The sequence below is a fragment of the Heptranchias perlo genome, chromosome 26 (assembly GCF_035084215.1).
Source record: "Heptranchias perlo isolate sHepPer1 chromosome 26, sHepPer1.hap1, whole genome shotgun sequence".
NCBI lineage: Eukaryota > Metazoa > Chordata > Chondrichthyes > Hexanchiformes > Hexanchidae > Heptranchias > Heptranchias perlo.
The window spans coordinates 11,731,712-11,749,414 of NC_090350.1; the positions used below are offsets into that span (position 1 = coordinate 11,731,712).

At 42.7% G+C, this 17,703-nt stretch overlaps 1 protein-coding gene across 2 annotated transcripts; it reads right to left on the reverse strand.

Annotated features, from left to right (window-relative positions):
• Positions 1-600: 600 nt before the first annotated feature.
• Positions 601-16,872, reverse strand: LOC137342793 (ficolin-1-B-like). Of its 2 annotated transcripts, XM_068006977.1 has the most exons (8): positions 16,710-16,872; positions 13,997-14,128; positions 12,810-12,863; positions 11,342-11,380; positions 9,289-9,416; positions 6,387-6,516; positions 6,163-6,297; positions 601-1,444 (listed from the first exon to the last, which is right to left on the reverse strand). In XM_068006977.1, exons 1-8 carry the CDS (start codon positions 16,840-16,842, stop codon positions 1,164-1,166), a joined length of 1,032 nt encoding a protein of 343 aa, XP_067863078.1. In that variant the 5' UTR covers positions 16,843-16,872; the 3' UTR covers positions 601-1,163. The 2 variants fall into 2 exon arrangements, with proteins under 2 accessions (XP_067863078.1, XP_067863079.1); XM_068006978.1 differs by lacking the exon at positions 6,163-6,297.
• Between the last annotated feature and the right edge of the window lie 831 nt (positions 16,873-17,703).

Genomic DNA, 17,703 nt, shown 5'->3' on the forward strand with positions numbered 1-17,703 from the left:
ACCTTTCAAGGACGCTTTGGGCCTCCATTTTTCTCGACTTCCCGATTTCAACCCCGGGGGCCGAGATTCCCGGGCCTTCTGTTTTACGCCTCGTGAAAGGAGGCGAGAAGGCCTGAGACCAACAGGTAGGTGCCAAGAAAGGCACAGCTTCTGGGCCCAGAGGAGCAGGAGTGCTTCCCCCAGGCCCAACAAGCCTACCTGCACTGACCCCTCAACAATCGCAGGCACCCGACCCTCAATCGCAGACCCCCCCCATTGCAGACCCCTGACCCTCGACCCCGATCTTCCCCCCCCCCACTCTAATCCTCCGATCCCCGACCTCGACCTCGATCCTCCCCCCCCCCACTCTGATTCTCCCACTCCCACTCCAATCCTCCGACCCCCAATCCTCCCCCTCAACGATCGCGGACCCCCGCGATGACCCCTCATCTCGACACCCACCCCCCGTGATTCCCAATCCTATCCCCCATGACTCACGGCCCCGGTGCCAACCAATGCCCACCCATGCACACAAAGACTTACCTGCAGACTTACATGAAGACATTCACGCATGCCCCATGCCCCATGCCCACCCATGCCCCTGTGCCCACCCACGCCCCCGTATGCAAACAAAGACTTACCTGAAGACGTCCTCTCCCTGGCTCGTCTCCCGTGCGACTGAGACCAGCCTGTCAATCAGCCGGTCAGTCGGATGGCAAACCCACAAAAAAAAAACAAAAGACATCCTTACGTCAAAACCGTAAGGACGTCGAGGAAACCTGTACTAATGGGTTTCCCGACCTCAATTTGACCCCCCCCGGCCCCTTCCCGGCTCAGTTTTAAAATTGAGCCCTATGAATCTGTAAGCCGAACAGTAATAGCCAACCGCTTAAAACTTATATTTAAACAACGCACACCCAGATGGCAGGAGCCTATGTGCTTTGTTTTGCACCTTTTGGTTGGTTCAAAATTGAAACAAATTAATGAACGCAGTTCAATAAAAATGTTCAAGTTTTTTTTAAAAATCAGTAATTGAGAAAATTTACATTTGGAGGTAACACCACGGGCTCCTAAATTTATCGCAGTTTTGAGACCATGTGCAAGCTCACAACTGCAAAGCACAAGCTAAAAAAATACACTCTAACATTATCAGACATTGGTCTGGATATACCTACAATATATCTTTAGGCTGATAGCAATGACTTGGGTCTATATTTCATATCAGAATACTTGTAGGCATAATAATATCCCTTCCCACTTTCCCAGTTGATGCCGTCTGCAAACGACGTGTGGCCTCCTCTAAGATATAATCCATTCAGATTTGAGATATGGCAGTGCCGTTGGCTGTTATTGTACCCATACCACCAGGCTCCGCTGTACAGCTTGCTGCAGTTTTCTGTCAGCCCTGCGTTATTTCTGTCATGTGTGGAGAAGGAGCTGTTCCTATGTGGGCTCAAAGAATCACCTGCGATTCAAAAAAAAAATGATATAACTCGCAGGATTTATATGTTCATTCCTGTCTTGAGGACAATGAGAGAAGGTTATTCAACACATTGAGCCCATGATATACTGGCCTTGGAGGGGGTGCAACGCAGATTCACCAGAATGATACCTGGGCTAAAAGGGTTAAATTATGAGGACAGGTTGCATAGACCAGACTTGTATTTTCTTGAGTGTTGAAGATTATGGGGTGATCTAATTGAGGTGTTTAATTTGATTAAAGTGGATGATAGGGTAGATCGAGAGAAACTATTTCCTCTGGTGGGTGAGTCCAGAACAAGGGAGCATAACCTTAAAATTGGAGCCGGGCGGGTCAAGGGTAATATCAGAAAGCAAAGGGGAGTGGAAATCTGGAACTCTCGCCCCCAAAAAGCTGTTGAGGCTGGGGGTCAATTGAAAACTTCAAAACTGAAATTGATAGATTTTTGTTAGGTAAGGGTATTAAGGGCTAAGGAAGCAAGGCAGGTAGATGGAGTTAAGATACTGATCAGCCACGATTTAAAACAGTGGAACAGATTTGAGGGGCTGAATGGCCTCCTCCTGTTCCCACGTTACTATGTTCCTATGAAGTCAGTGGAAAGGGAAATCGGACAGGGTGCAAAACAGGGTGGCTGATCTGCTATCACCTAAAATTCTTATCCATGTTTTCAAATTCCTGCATGGCCTCGACTCTCCCTATTTCTGTAACCTCCAACCCTACAACCCTTCGAGATCTCTGCACTCCTCCAATTCTGGCCTCTTGCGCATCCCCGATTTTAATCGCTCCACCATTGGCGGCCGTGCCTTCAGCTGCCTAGGCCCTAATCTTCTGACGTGGCTCAGTGTCAAATAGTGTCTGATATCACTCCTGTGAAGCCCCTTGGGACGTTTTACTATGTTAAAGGCTTTATATAAGTGCAAGTTGTTGTTGTTGTTGCTGCTCAGATCACCAACCGGGAGGCCCAAGTCCAGCCCAAAATTGGGCCTCGTCAACATTCGAAACCTGTTGCACCTCCACAGGCAGCTCAGGCAATGCAGATGCCAAATGTTGGGTCACCTGCCACACCGGCAGTGGCCCAAAGGTAAGTCCTGGGAGGTTGGTTGGAGCCTGCAACGAGGAGGGGGCGATCGTGACCACTGTGGAGTCAGGAGGAGCATTCCAGCTCCTCCCGGATCTGTAGGAAGCTTTCTTTAAAAAAAAATGAACATTTATATATCCAGTTCCCCTTTGAAAGTTACTGTTGAATTTGCTTCCACCACCCTTTCAGGGAGTACATTCCAGATCATAACAACTCGATGTGTAAAAAAAGATTCTCCTCATTTCCCCTCTGGTTCTTTTGCCAGTTATCTGGGATGAAACTAGCGTCATGCAAAGAAGGGGAAAAAAGTAGCTGGCTTTTATTATAACATTTTCTAAATTTCAACGATTCAATATTTTATGTATAATTATCCACCTGAAGCATTCAAACAATAACCTGATGTGTCAAAAGTATCTGAGTCACAATGTTACATTTCATTTCCATTAAATATCTCGTGATCGTAATGGTAATTTATTTCATACTGGGGAGTTTAGTTGAGCTAGAGCACAAAACATCGTGGCAATGAGATGCAACATCAACTTGCATTTATATAGCACCTTTAATGTAGTAAAGCATCCCAAGGTGCTTCACAGGAGTGTAATCAGACAAAATTTGACACTGAGCCACCTAAGGAGAAATTAGGACAGATGACCAAAAGCTTGGTCAAGGAGGTAGGTTTTAAGGAGCGTCTTAAAGGAGGAGAGAGGCAAAGAGGTTTGGGGAGGGAATTCCAGAGCATAGGGCCTAAACAGCTGAAGGCACGGCTGCCAATTCCATTATTTTTTTAAATAAACTTTCTCCCCCTGCCCAGATGCTGATGTGTGGATCTCTGGGTTTAGGAAAGTTACCCGCAAGATTGCTGTGGACTATTGGACGTTGTTTAGTTCCTATAATTATCTATTCAGGGACAACCAGACATATCCCTTGATTCCTTTAGTGTCCAAAAATCCATCGATCTCAGTCTTGAATATACTCAATGACTGAGCGTCCACAGTCCTCCGGGTAGAGAATTCCAAAGATTCACAACCCTCTGAGTGAAGATATTTTTCTTCATCTCGGTCCTAAATGGCTAACTCCTTATCTTGAGACTATGACCCCCTAGTTCTAGACTCTCCAGCCAGGGGAAACAGCCTCTCAGCATCTACCCTGTCAAGCCCTCTAAAAACTTTATATATTTCAATGAGATCACCTCTCATTCTTCTAAATTCCAGAGAATAGAGGCCCATTCTACTCAATCTCTCCTCATAGGACAACCCTGTCATCTCAGGAATCAATCTAGTGAACCTTCGTTGTACCCCCTCTAAGGCAAGTATATCCTTCCTTAGATATGGAGACCAAAACTGTACACAGTACTCTAGGTGTGGTCTCACCAGAGCCCTATATAATTGCAGCTAGACCTCCTTACTCTTATACTCCAACCCTCTTGCAATAAATGCTAACATACCATTTGCTGTACCTGCATGTTAAATTTCTGTGATTCGTGTACAAGGACACCCAAATCCCTCCGACTACCAACATTTCTTAGTCTCTCACTTTAAAAAAATTATTCTGCTTTTCTATTCTTCCTACCAAAGTGGATAATTTCACATTTTCCCACATAATACAACATCAGCCACCTTCTCACCCACTCACTTAACCTGTCTCTATCTCTTTGAGTCCTCCTCACAGCTTACTTCCCCACCTAACTTTATATCATCAGCAAACTTGGATACATTACACTCGGTCCCCTCATCTAAGTCATTGATACATATTGTAAACAGCTGAGACCCAAGCACTGGTCCTTGCCCCACCCCACTAGTTATAATCTGCCAACCCGAAAATGACCAATTTATTCCTACTCTGTTTTCTGTCCATTAGCCAATCTTCCAGCTATGCTAATATATGACCCCCAATCCCATGAGCCCTAATCTTGTGTAACAATCTCTTGTGTGGCACCTTATCGAATGCCTTTTGAAAATCCAAATATATTACATCCACTGGTTTCCCTTTATCTACCCTGCTAGTTACACCCTCAAAAAACGCTAATAGATTTGTCAAACACGATTTCCCTTTCATAAAACCGCACTGACTCTGCCTAATCATATTATGATTTTCTAAGTACCCTGTTACGACATCCTTAAGAATAGATTCTAGCATTTTCCCGACGACTGGTGTCAGGTCTGTAGTTCCCTGTTTGCTCTCTCCCTCCTTTCTTGAATAACGGGGTTACATTTACTACCTTCCAATCCATGGGGACCGTTCTAGAATCTAGGGAATTCTGGAAGATCAAAACCAATGTATCCACTATCTCTGCAGCCACCTCTATTAAAACTCTAGGATGTAGTCCATCAGGCCCAGGGGATTTGTTGGCTTTTAGCCCCATTAATTTCTCCAGTACTTTTTCTTTACTAATCTTAATGACTTTAAGTTCCTCACTCTCATTAGACCCTTGGTTCCCCAATATTTCCGGTATATTTACTATTTATTTTTATATTCCTTGATAATTTAGTTTTGTAGTACCTCTTTTAATACGAATCAATATTGTCGCATATACATTCTGCAAGAAATTTATATAGTGCCTTTAATATCTCAAGGCACGTTATAAAATAGTGACTGGGAAATAACATCCAGGGAGAGTTTCGGAAATGGGACAGACAGCTTGGCTGAAGGGGTCTGATCGAGGTTTCTAAAATAGTGAAGGGACTGGATTATGTTTAAGTGGACCAATTATTTTAACTTGATAGGTTAGGGAGGACCAGGGGGTTACGCTTACAAGTTATGTAAAGGCTAAACTAGGTTGGATGTTAGGCAGTTCTTCTTTTCCCAGAGACCAGTGGACGTCTAGAACAGGCTGCCGACTCATGATTAGTTGTATTCTTTCAAGCGAGAGCTGGACCTGTTTCTGGCTGGGGGTGAGATCGCCTCATACAAGAGGTGGGTATTGTGTAATGTGATCTCTTGGACTAGTTTTGATCGACTAAAGGGGTTGGGGAAGAATTTTCCAGGTTTTTTCCCCTAATTGGCCTTAGTTTTTATTCTGTATACAAGGTCAGAATTGGAGGAGCAGAGTGCTCAGTAAGGGCTATATGGATGGAGCAGAGTGCTCAGGAAGGGCTATATGGATGGAGCAGTTTGCGGAGTCAGGGTGGGGCAAAGACATAGAGGTATTTATAAAGAAGGCAAGGATTTTAAATTTGTTGCCCCTGAAATTCTGCTTTGGGGGGGGGGGAGTTCTCCCGATATCTGTCATAAAGCTTGCAGGAGACTGGCCGAGCCCCCCACCCCATCAAAATCCAAAAACTGAGCATAATCCGTATTGTGCTGGATTTCCACCATGTTCTGGGGCAGGGGAGCAGTTCTGCCAGTTTTCCACCAGAGGTATGATAGACGACTGGGAGATCACCTGTAGAATTTCAGGACCATGATGTTAAAGGATGAGAAGCAAATGGAGTTTGGTGAGGACGTGAATGATGGGCCAATGAGCTTTAGTGTGGAACAGGGCCTGGGCAGCAGAGTTTATAAAATTATTAATATTCCTGTCCTTGGTATAATTTTTTAAAAATTCTAAATAAATAATCTGTCCAGATTTGTATCCTCATTTTTATATTGACACCAGCCAACTAAATATTATACAGTTCAAATTTACCTGCAGTTCCAGCCAAATAATTGCCCAGGACAAGCTTGTACTGCTCAGATTCACCAAGGATTTTGAAAGACTGGTACTTGGCAAAGGTGTCCTTGTTGTCAAAGTCCACCAGGTCAATTCTTAATTCAAAATCTCCTGTGCCAAGTGTATTAAGAAACCATGGGTAAGTTGTGAGATATCAACATGCTACAGAGGTTTAGCTAGATGATAAACTGGCCAGTCACCTGTCTTGGTCAACATGTGAATCTTGTCATTTCCAAGCCAGAATTCCGAGAGTTGGTTCCCAAATCCTTTCTTGTAGGAATTCCAGTCGCGGTAAAAATTGACAGAGCCATCCATGCGTTTCTGGAACACCTGAAATATTTCACAGTGGCATGACCTTTCATGTACATGGCAAATTGTACGTTGGATTACACATCGCGGACGTAAAAGATCCCGCGGCACAATTTCGAACAAAAGCAGGGAAATTCGCCTCGATGTCCTGGCCAATGTTTAACCCTCAACCAACATCACTAAAAAAAAACAGATGGTCTGGTCATTTATCTTATTGTTGTTTGTGGGAGCTTCCTGTGTGCAAATTGGCTGCCGCATTCCCTGCATCACAGCAGTGACTACACTTGAAAAAGTACTTAATTGGCTGTGAAGCACTTTGGGACGTCCTGAGATCATGAAAGGCGCTATATAAATTCAAGTCTTTTCTTTATCTCTACGTTATTAAACATTTCTCGGCGGGTTGACCCCACTGGAGCTTCCAGGATTGGCCAAATTTACATAATGAAGGCGAACACTTGGCATCAATAGCTGTGGGAGTGGGAACTTGTGCGTTGCTGCAGGATTCAAAGGCCTGCAGCATCTTAAAGGGGCTACACACCAAAAACTGCAGCAGCTCTGAAAGCTGTTCAGCAGACGATCTTTGATGGGAGCGGGAGGATGAATGACACCTCCGAGGTTCAGGCATGAGGCAGTGGCAGTGCTTCCTATTCAAGTTATTTCAGGGGAGGGGGTTATTATTATGCAGCTCCGTGATGCCAGTTGACAGGGGCAGCAGCACAGTGGGAGTAGAAGGAGGCGGGCAGGGCAGTGTCAGTGCCAACTCTATGACCCCACACACAGAAACAAGGGACTGGAATTTCCACTGCACTTCTGGTAAAGTCATGGCAGCAGGGTGGGAGCAGCTGAGGAAATTCCCAACCATAATGCCACAAAAAGTTTAAGGACCTTTGTCAGATGTGGGAAGGTAAGAGGAAGCAGCCACGCTGTCCAAAAATGCACTCACCATCAAGGCATCCAGAATTACTGCAAGTGCCTTTTATACCCCAGCATTCCCCTTCAGATATTCTTTCCTTACTTTCAACCCACTGTAAACCTCACACTGTATAATTGCTTGGCTCACCCGACTGTTACCATCCTCAGTGCGGCCTGTATGTTAACACAGGAGTACGACTGCACCTCATGGCGACGACAGCTCAATACACACTGTGTGCACTCTTTTCAAAGCAGGCAGCTCAAACACCACGGAGAGAAAGATTGGCCATTCATAAATCGGTCATCCTCATCCAATTCATGAAGCACTATGGAAACACTCAAAAGAAATTCCACCCTCCAAACTTTGTTGGTTGCAACTTGCACTGCAGCCGGAATTGGCAAGACATCAGGAAAGTGTGGTTTTGGAAACTGAAGGCTTCAGCGAAAGAGGCAGAAATGTGGAAGGAAATAAAAGATTGCAGGGTGCTCGATGCAGAAGTAGGAAATTGCTCCCAGTCAAAAAACAAAAATCTAAAGTTCGACAGAAACTGAAACAACAGTGAACTTGTTTTAAGAAGAACTCCAAGGCAGGCCTAGCCCAGTTAGCAATGGCACACCCATTTTATTTAAATAAATATACAATGCAAATGAGGTGTGTAAATGCCTATAGTGCAGCGTCTTTACACCAACCTGAAATCGCACATCGCAAAATGCAACCCTTCATTGCCACTTTGTAGAATCAATCTTGTGTGATGTCACCAAATTGGCCCTATAAAGTGATAGTTCCAACTACATTATAGTCCTGCTCCTTAAACTATAATACTGTACAATTAATTGCCGAGGATGGCTTTTACTTTGAGTTGAAAACGAAAGCTAATGTATACATTCACTAATTATTTGAATAAGATTGCCAGGATCAAAATATTAATACATCTGCTATTATATATTACAAAATATATTAATGCAGGTAAAACAGAAAAATGTCCACTAAAAAAATTGCACACCAAAAACAGAAAGCAGCCTTGATGGATACAGTGTGGGGACCAATAATACAGTTTGTGTGAGACGTCAGCACAGTGGCAGTGGAAGAGGAGGAGTGTTGGGCTCCCCAACAAAAGTGGAAGCAGCAGAAGATCAGTGAGAGTCAGTAGTAGAGGTGAGCATCCATTCAAGACCATAGTTAAACCTGAGGAAACTGCATTTATGTGGCGCCATTCGCGTTCACAGGACATCCCAAAGCACTCCACAGCCAGTGAATTACTTTTAAAATTAATTTATTGTTGTTATGTAGGCAAACATACCAGCTAATTTGCATGTAGTAAGGTCCTACAAAGAGCAAATGAGATGAATGACCAGTTAATCTGTTTTAGGTGGTGCTGGTTGAGGGAAGAATGTTGGGCAGGACACCACACCCTACTCCTCTTCAAAAGGTGCCAATGGTAGCCTTTATATCCACCTAAAGGCAGGATGGAGCCTCAGTTTAACCTCTCATCTGAAAGACAGCAGCTCCAACAATACTGCATGCCCTCAGCAGCGCACTGAAGTGTCAGGCAAGAGCATGTGGACTTGAACCCACAATCTTCTGACTCAGCAGTGAGAATGTTGCCAACAGCCAAACTGACACCATATTCCAGGCTTGTTCGACTTACAGTGAAACAAATACTACTTCAAGCTACTTATAGCAATGTTATTCTGGGAAAAGCATGTGTTAAAATACAATGTTGTCTAAAAACAAGAGAACTTTCAGAAGATTTCCTTTTGTCGATGCATCTCATTTATTTACAATAAGAATAATTGAGCTTAATAAATGTAATGAATGCAATAATAAATAATTACACGTTAATAACATGCAGGTCATTTCCAAACTTAAGTTCAGCTCACCAGCCATCCTCCCCCATCTGTGTCCATATCACAGTAGACATTCAGTGCTGCACAGTTTTCAGTATAGACCGTGTACCAGCCACTTAGTGTGCTTCCCCTGTCCAATAGCTCTTTACAGTTCTTTGCACCTAATGAGAAAGGAGACATTTATTGAGTTTTGGCTAGACCACACTAGGGATAGAATGGTTCATTCCTCAGTGCCATGTTTGTCGTTAGAAACTCCTACTGACGCATTGGTTATTTTCTCCTCCTCATTGCTGTATCTCGGTAAGAAACAAAGAATTCGGGTAAATAAGTGTTGCTTGGACTTGAGAAGAATTGAGAGTGGTGTACCCCAGGGTCAATGCTGATTCCATATTTGTTCTCAGTGAATATATGGATGATTTGGACTTGATAAGCACAGTCTCAAAATTTGCTAATGACTTGGCAAATGTCGAGAATTGTAAAAGACTTCAGGAAGACATAGGCAGGTTAGAGGAATGAGCAGGCAGGTGGCGGGTGCAATTTAATACAAATAAGTGTGAGATAATACATTTGAGGAGGAAATAAGAAGAAATTTAAGTCCAATTGGATAGCAAGATCCATGGCTTTATACATTGCTCCCAATATTGAAATATTTCAAAATTAATGGATGGTTGAGGATAGTGGATGGCACCTAACAATATAATCATGTACAGTAGAACTTCCATTATCTGCACTCGGCTAATTGCCTTCCTCATTATCTGACAGACTTTTCATGAGATAGTGCAAGATGTTCACTCATAGCCCCACCCACCAACACCAAGGCTACCGCAAAAGGCAAACCCAGCACTGGGATTCATTTCTAGAGTGGTAGAAATGAAAAGCAGAGAAGTTATGTTAAACTTGTATAGAACCTTGGTTAGACCACACTTGGAGTACTGTGCACAGTTCTGGTCTCCCTATTATAAAAAAAGATATAGAGACAGTGGAGAAGGTGCAAAAATGATTCACAAGGATGATACCAGCACTGGGAGGATATATTTATCATATTCTTATCAGGAAAGGCTAAACAGGCTGGGGTTCTTTTCTCCAGAAAAGAGAAGCCTGAGGGGTGACCGAATAGAGGTCTTTAAGATAATGAAAGGTTTTGATAGAGTAGACGTAGAGAAAATGTTTCCACTTTTGGGGGAGTTCAAAACTAGAGGTCATAAATATAAGATAGTCACTAATAAATCCAATCGGGAATTCAGGGGAAACTTCTTTACCCAAAGAGCGGTAAGAATGTGGAATGCACTACCACAAGGAGTAGTTGAGGCAAATAACATAGATGCATTTAAGGGGAAGCCACATAAGCACAGGAGGGAGCAAGGAATAGAAAGATACGGTGATAGTGTTTGATGAAGTAGGTGGGAGGAGGCTCGTGTGGAGCATAAACACCGGCATAGACCAGTTGGGCCGAATGGCCCATTTCTGTGCAGTAGACTCGATGAAAGATGTCGCCTCATAGCCCCACCCATGATACCAAGACTGATACAAAATGACAAGGGGATTACAGTGCCAAATGTGCAAGACCAAAATTTCTAGACTCTCAATTATCCGCTACTCCCATTATCCAACGTTATGACAGCTAATGGAGATTGAACTGTAACTAGATGAATTTTACACCTAGACCTGAGTGACGAAAATGATATAAAATCACTGAGTAGGGATGGCACATTGTCTGAGGTGTATTTGATATTTATCATATCGCCGCAGAATGTTGGGACGTGTGATTCCTCACACAGTGTGTCGTCAGTCTCAGATATGCTATCATTGAGAGGTAATGAGCAAAAGCAGATGCTTCCAAACAGGGAGGGATGGAATATGAGGCTGAGAGACCCTGGGGTCCGCTAATACATTGCATTATAAATTAGCTCATTTATTAAAAACATTAGAAAATATATCAATTAAAAAAGAATGCCTGTTATAAAACAGCAAAGGGGAGCTCTGGGGAGGGGGTGTTGTGTGGCATGAGGAAAGCACAAAGGAGAAAAGGGAGAAAAATCATTTTTAAAATGCTGAACTACAAAGTAGAAGATAATAATAGCCTTACCCATTTCACAATTTAAAGTGTTGATATCTCCTTTCTCACCTGTAGGAAAAAACATGCATATTTTAATGCAAATCTGGAATTCTCTCCTCCAAAGGGCTGCAGATGCTGGGGCAATTGGAGCTTTCAATAGATTTTTGTTAGGTAAGGATATCAAGGGATATGGAGCGAAGGCAGGCAAATGGAGTTGAGGTACAGATCAGCCATGATCTAATTGAATGGGGGAGCAGGCCCGAGGAGTCGAATGGCCTCCTCCTGTCTTATGTTCCTATGTCCTGGTCTTGCTCATAAAAGGCAAAATGCAACATCTTTTCACTTGACATGGATTATCCAACGATATACACTGTGGACAATAGATATCAATGTTCCTATATCTACGCAAATTTCTTTACTTTACAGGAAAAAATGAGCTGTACATGGACACAGGAAAGAGAATAAGGATAATTTAAATAATCCATCATGATCAGGTCAACTGCAAACCTGCCATTACTACTGGCTAAATTCTCACATTCTTATCAGTCTACTTGTTATAACTCACCTAATGACTCAGTTGTGATCCTGAACCATAAGGTCCATCTTAAATGAGCTGATCTCAGTTTGGGTGTAGTAGATGGCTATAACTGATCTCGGCATCATTCCACAAATACTTGCATCCAATGACCTATCCTGGCAGGAACGTAAGTGTGTGTGAGTGTGAATATGAGTGTGATTGTGTACACGTGTGTGTACATGTGTATGTATGCATGCACGCATATGTGTGGGTGCGTGTGTCTGTATGTGTGTGCATGATTGCGTGTATTGGTTGAGGATATGAGTGGACTTGGCATTGCTCCCCCATGATAAAATAGCCTGCTGACATTCGTTCCTCTGATTTACACAGGGTTAATGGTCACCTTGGCGAGGGCAGGTAATGCTAAGGGGCAGCAATGGCCCCACTGTTAGTTGCACCTTTCCCTCCTTAATTCTGCCCGTGGTGACTTCCCAAATTTGGCCCTGAGTGGATATAATGTCGTCCCACTTGGTGGGTGAATCACCCCAACCTGCTTTAGCTCAGCTTCAGGAGATGGTTTGAGATTGGCATCGGCACATGCTGGAGTGTAGGGAACTAGGCAAACCGTAAATAATATTACAGATAGAAAGGGGAGAAAGGAAAAGCAGCTACCATTTAAAAAGAATATTCACAAATAAATGAAATACTTTTTAAAAATTCATTGGGCTGTCACTAATTTTATAACATGAATTTCACAATCCTGCAGAATATATTTGCATAAATCAGTTAGTCATCCAGGTCATAGATTTAACAGAAAAGGGTCAGTGCATTTTGAGCATCTGAGACTGCATATGATTAGATAGTTGCTTTCATGTGAATCACACACAAATTATACAATTTTAATATAGAACTTTTTTGATTAAAGCAGTTACACATGGGGTACACAGAACTGTTTGTAAAGGTATGACTTTTGTTCTCTACCTTTATCACCCTTTGGTCCAATCTTACCAGAAGTCCCTTGAAAACCCTTTTCCCCTATAATTAAAAGAAGAAAAGGCATCAATTTATCTTTTTAAATGGAGTAATAATCTCACCAATTGAGGGAAAGCAACATGTGATCGTGTTTTGATTGAATGTGTGTAGACTGGTGTCTGGCACTAACCCTGACTGTAGTGGTGTTGCTGAGTCAAAGGGAAACATCATCTCTTTTCCCTTGTTCATAGGCTGGAGAAATATATAAAGGGCTGACATCAAAGAATTATCTGTTTAAACTGGATTGAACATATTTTGAAGAAGAGCAGGGGAGTTCTCCCCGATGTCCTGGCCAATATTTATTCTCAACCAACATCACTAACAAAACAGATTATCTGGTCGTTATCGCATTACTGTTTGTGGGATCTTGCTGTGCTCAAATTGGCTGCTGCGTTTCTTACATTACAACAGTGACTACACTTCAAAAGTACTTCATTGGTTGTAAAGCTCTTTGGGAAGTCCTGAGGTCATAAAAGGCGCTATATAAATGCAAGTCCTTCTTTCTTTCATTTTATGCCATTCACCCTCGTGTTTAGGGCGTCTTTCAAGACTCAAGCTGAACAATTTTCACTCCTGTCCTGCTCCAGCCCTGAACCCTTATCCCACTAGCCCTCTTGCATCAAATATGCCCTCCAATGATTTAAGGGAGCTGCCTTTCATCGTGCTACCTGGTGGTCGTCTCTCTTCTATAAACTGACACGGTACACAGAGTTACCTTTGATGCTTTTGTGTAACGTAAGTGGGAAATGAGAAAGATGAGAACTTGTCAGCCTTGCTGCTCGTTGTACAAGATGAACTCTCATGGACTCTCCGGAGGAACATTAATAATCACAAGTAAAACCCCAAGAGTAAATTCTAAAATATTTCCATTCGCCTGATGGTTTCCTTTGTTTACAATCATTTGGATTATAGACTTTAATGAAACAGAATTAAAATGAAGTCCTCACGAACTGGTAATTATGAGAATTAATATGTACATATGAGATTGCATAACAATTATATCACATTTAATTGATATTATAAACTCTATGACAACATCTATACAAATGTGACCAGTGTACTCCTCCCTTCCCCTCCCCCATCCCATTGCCTCAAGCATGCACACAAATAGCTTTGTTGCATCGATTGGGTCTTACCTTTAGGTCCAGGAGATCCGGGATCACCTTTACAGCCATTTATCCCTGGGATGCCTGGAACTCCAGGTATTCCTGGGCATCCTGGAAGAACATGATGTTTCTCTGAGCAACCAGGTCCTTCAATTTTCACATCTGTGATTATAAAGTAGTTAAGGATCTCGCAGTTCACAAAAATCTTCATATAAAATGCATTTTGCAAAAAACTCCAGCATGCACGGAACACCGTAATGAGTTTTACAGAAAAGAAAATGGGGTTTAAGATGTATAATCGCTCTTGCAATTTGCAATATGGACAGTTACTGGGGCGGTGGAATTTTCAACTTGGCCGCGGGGCAGTGATCTGATGGAGCAGATTGCACACATGTTGTAGAACTCGCCCGATTTTCATTCTATTGAAATCAATGGAAGAAGAATGGGCATTCTCCATGTGTACTGCCCAGGCAGCACAGCTGAAAATTACCCCCTCAGTCTTGGGGCATATCAGCCTTATATTAATTGCTTCTGCGTGCTATTTGTAGCACACTGGTGAACTTCCTGCCTCTGCCATTTTATCCCTGTCATTAAACCATTTAAAATAGGCTGCAATTGTCACACTTCTGACATTTGATTGGCTAAAGAGTGATCCAAAGGCCAGTTTTTTAGCCAGACAAGTGCACTTTTTGAAAGTTGCTCTCAGCCCCAAAATGAAGGGTGGGAGATGGGATGAAGAAGGAAGCAGGTCGTGGTTTAAAGCCAAATTTCTCAGCATGGCACAGGTATCGATGCTGCTATGTAAAGAGAGCGGGCGATGTTCATTGCTGAGAGAAATCTTAGATAGTGATTAGAGCTGGACATTGTCTTTCACTAACCACACGTGGAGCATTCCCTCAGTACTGCACTGATAGAACTGAAAAGCAGAGAAGTTATGTTAAACTTGTATAGAACCTTGGCTGGACTACACTTAGAGTACTGTGTACAGCTCTGGTCACCATACTACAAAAAAGGATAGAGAGGCACTGGATAAAGTGCAAAAAAGATTTACAAGGATGATACCAGAACTGAGAAGTTCTAACTATCAGCAAAGACAGAATAGGCTGGGGCTCTTTTCTCTAAAAAAGAGAAGGCTGAGGGGTGACCTAATTGAGCAGAGAAGGTTGAGAGGAGATTTGATAGAAGCATAAAAATCAAGAAGCGTTTAGATAAAGTAAATAGAGAGAAACAGTTCCCATTGGCAGAAGGGTCGAGAACCAGGGGACACAGATTTAAGGTGATTGGCAAAAGAACCAAAGGCGACATGAGGAAAAACTTTTTTACGCAGCGAGTAGTTATGATCTGGAATGTGCTGCCTGAAAGGGTAATGGAAGCAGATTCAATCATGACTTTCAAAAATTGTAAACAATTTTACAACACCAAGTTATAGTCCAACAAATTTATTTTAAATTCCACAAGCTTTCGGAGGCTTCCTCCTTCCTTAGGTGAATGGTGTGGAAATGAGATTTTCGAATCCTTCGCATTTGAAAATCACAGAACAATACCTGGTGATTACTGCCCGTTGCCAAGGCAATCACAGTGAGCAGACAGAGAGGTGTCACCTAAAAGGCCACCGAATATACAAACCCCCCAAAAAAAGAGAGAGAGAGAAGGAAGACAGTCAATGACCCGTTATATTAAAAACAGATAACATTTGTTCGCTGGTGGGGTTACGTGTAGTGTGACATGAACCCAAGATCCCGGTTGAGGCCGTCCTCATGGGTGCGGAACTTGGCTATCAATTTCTGCTCGACGATTTTGCGTTGTCGTGTGTCTCGAAGGCCGCCTTGGAGTAACTCCAAGGCGGCCTTCGAGACACACGACAACGCAAAATCGTCGAGCAGAAATTGATAGCCAAGTTCCGCACCCATGAGGACGGCCTCAACCGGGATCTTGGGTTCATGTCACACTACACGTAACCCCACCAGCGAACAAATGTTATCTGTTTTTAATATAACGGGTCATTGACTGTCTTCCTTCTCTCTCTCTCTTTTTTTGGGGGGGTTTGTATATTCGGTGGCCTTTTAGGTGACACCTCTCTGTCTGCTCACTGTGATTGCCTTGGCAACGGGCAGTAATCACCAGGCATTGTTCTGTGATTTTCAAATGCGAAGGATTCGAAAATCTCATTTCCACACCATTCACCTGAGGAAGGAGGAAGCCTCCGAAAGCTTGTGGAATTTAAAATAAATTTGTTGGACTATAACTTGGTGTTGTAAAATTGTTTACAATTGTCAACCCCAGTACATCACCGACATCTCCACATCATGACTTTCAAAAAGGAATTGGATAAATACTTGAAGGGAAAAAATTTGCAGGGCTACTGGGAAAGAGCAACCTAGATTATGTGCTCAAGTCTCTGGAGTGGGATTTAAACCAGGGAACACATAACCTACTGAGTCAGAGGTGAGAGTGCTATCAGTGAGCTACAGCTAACACCTAAATTATGCTTAATCTGATCCCTCCACACCTCCACTGACTCATCCTTCATCTATACCAAGTGTGTCCTTTATTTCGGAGATTAATTTTCTCTGCTTAAAGTTCAAACGATAGTTACTGCTGAGCAAATTAGGCATTTTTTTGGGAAAGTATCACCACCTAATGGCTAGTAGCCTTGAAAACTCTTTTTAGTTATGCAACATCAAAGAAAAGGAAATGAGAAGTTAATCTTACAGCAAAGTAAAAGCATTACTTTAGTCCTTACCAGGACAAGTGCCAGGCTCCTGTTCTACAGTAACGCTCACACCACACAACATAATAATTAAGACCAGTTTTGGAGTGCTCCCAGAGAACATTTTCCCAGTGACTCGCATTTTCCGATCCTGGTAGCTCCTCATCTCACTTTTTCTATATTCAGTGCAGGTGGAATTATCGCAGCCGTTTGGTTACTGATTAACAAACAGAAGTAAATACAGAGGTCAAATAATGGAAATGTTCACTGGATGTGCTAATTTCAGATGTTTTGTCCAACGCAAATAAATGAAACTATTCTAGTAAAAATGGGGTAATATTTCAGCACTGGCAGAGAAGTAAAACGGGTAAAATGTTTGAGGAATTATGGCATTGGTGTCAAGTAGCTGAAGTGACAAATGTCAGAAGTGAAGAAATATTTCAGCAGGGGCCTGCTGTACCAAAAGATGTCAAGAGACCCTCAACTCAGGGGTCAGACTCTTCTTGATTGTGAAACCCTCTTCACTTGTACTTGGGACTGTGTGACTCATGAAAGGTTATTAAAGGTGGTAGCACAAGTAGATAAGGCCACATAAAGGCAAACAGAATCCTTGGTTTTGTATCCAGAGGCATAGAACACAAAAGCAGTAGGTAATGTTGAACTTGTACAAGGCCTTAGTTAGGCCGCAATTAGAGTATTCCGCACAGGATATAAAAATAATAGAAAAGGTGCAATGCAGATTTACAACAAGAAGAACTTGCATTTACATAGCGCTTTTAACATAGCAAAACACCCAAAGGCGCTTCTCAGGAGCTTAATCAGACAAAATTTGACACCGGGCCACATAAGGAGATATTAGGACATGTGACTAAAAGACTGGTCAAAGAGGTAGGTTTTAAGGAATGTCTTAAAGAAGGAGAGAGAGGTAGAGAGGCAAAGAGGTCTTGAGGCCCAGGCAGCTGAAGGCATGGCTGCCAATGGTGGAGCAATTAAAATTGGGGATGCGCAACAGCCAAGAATTGGTGAA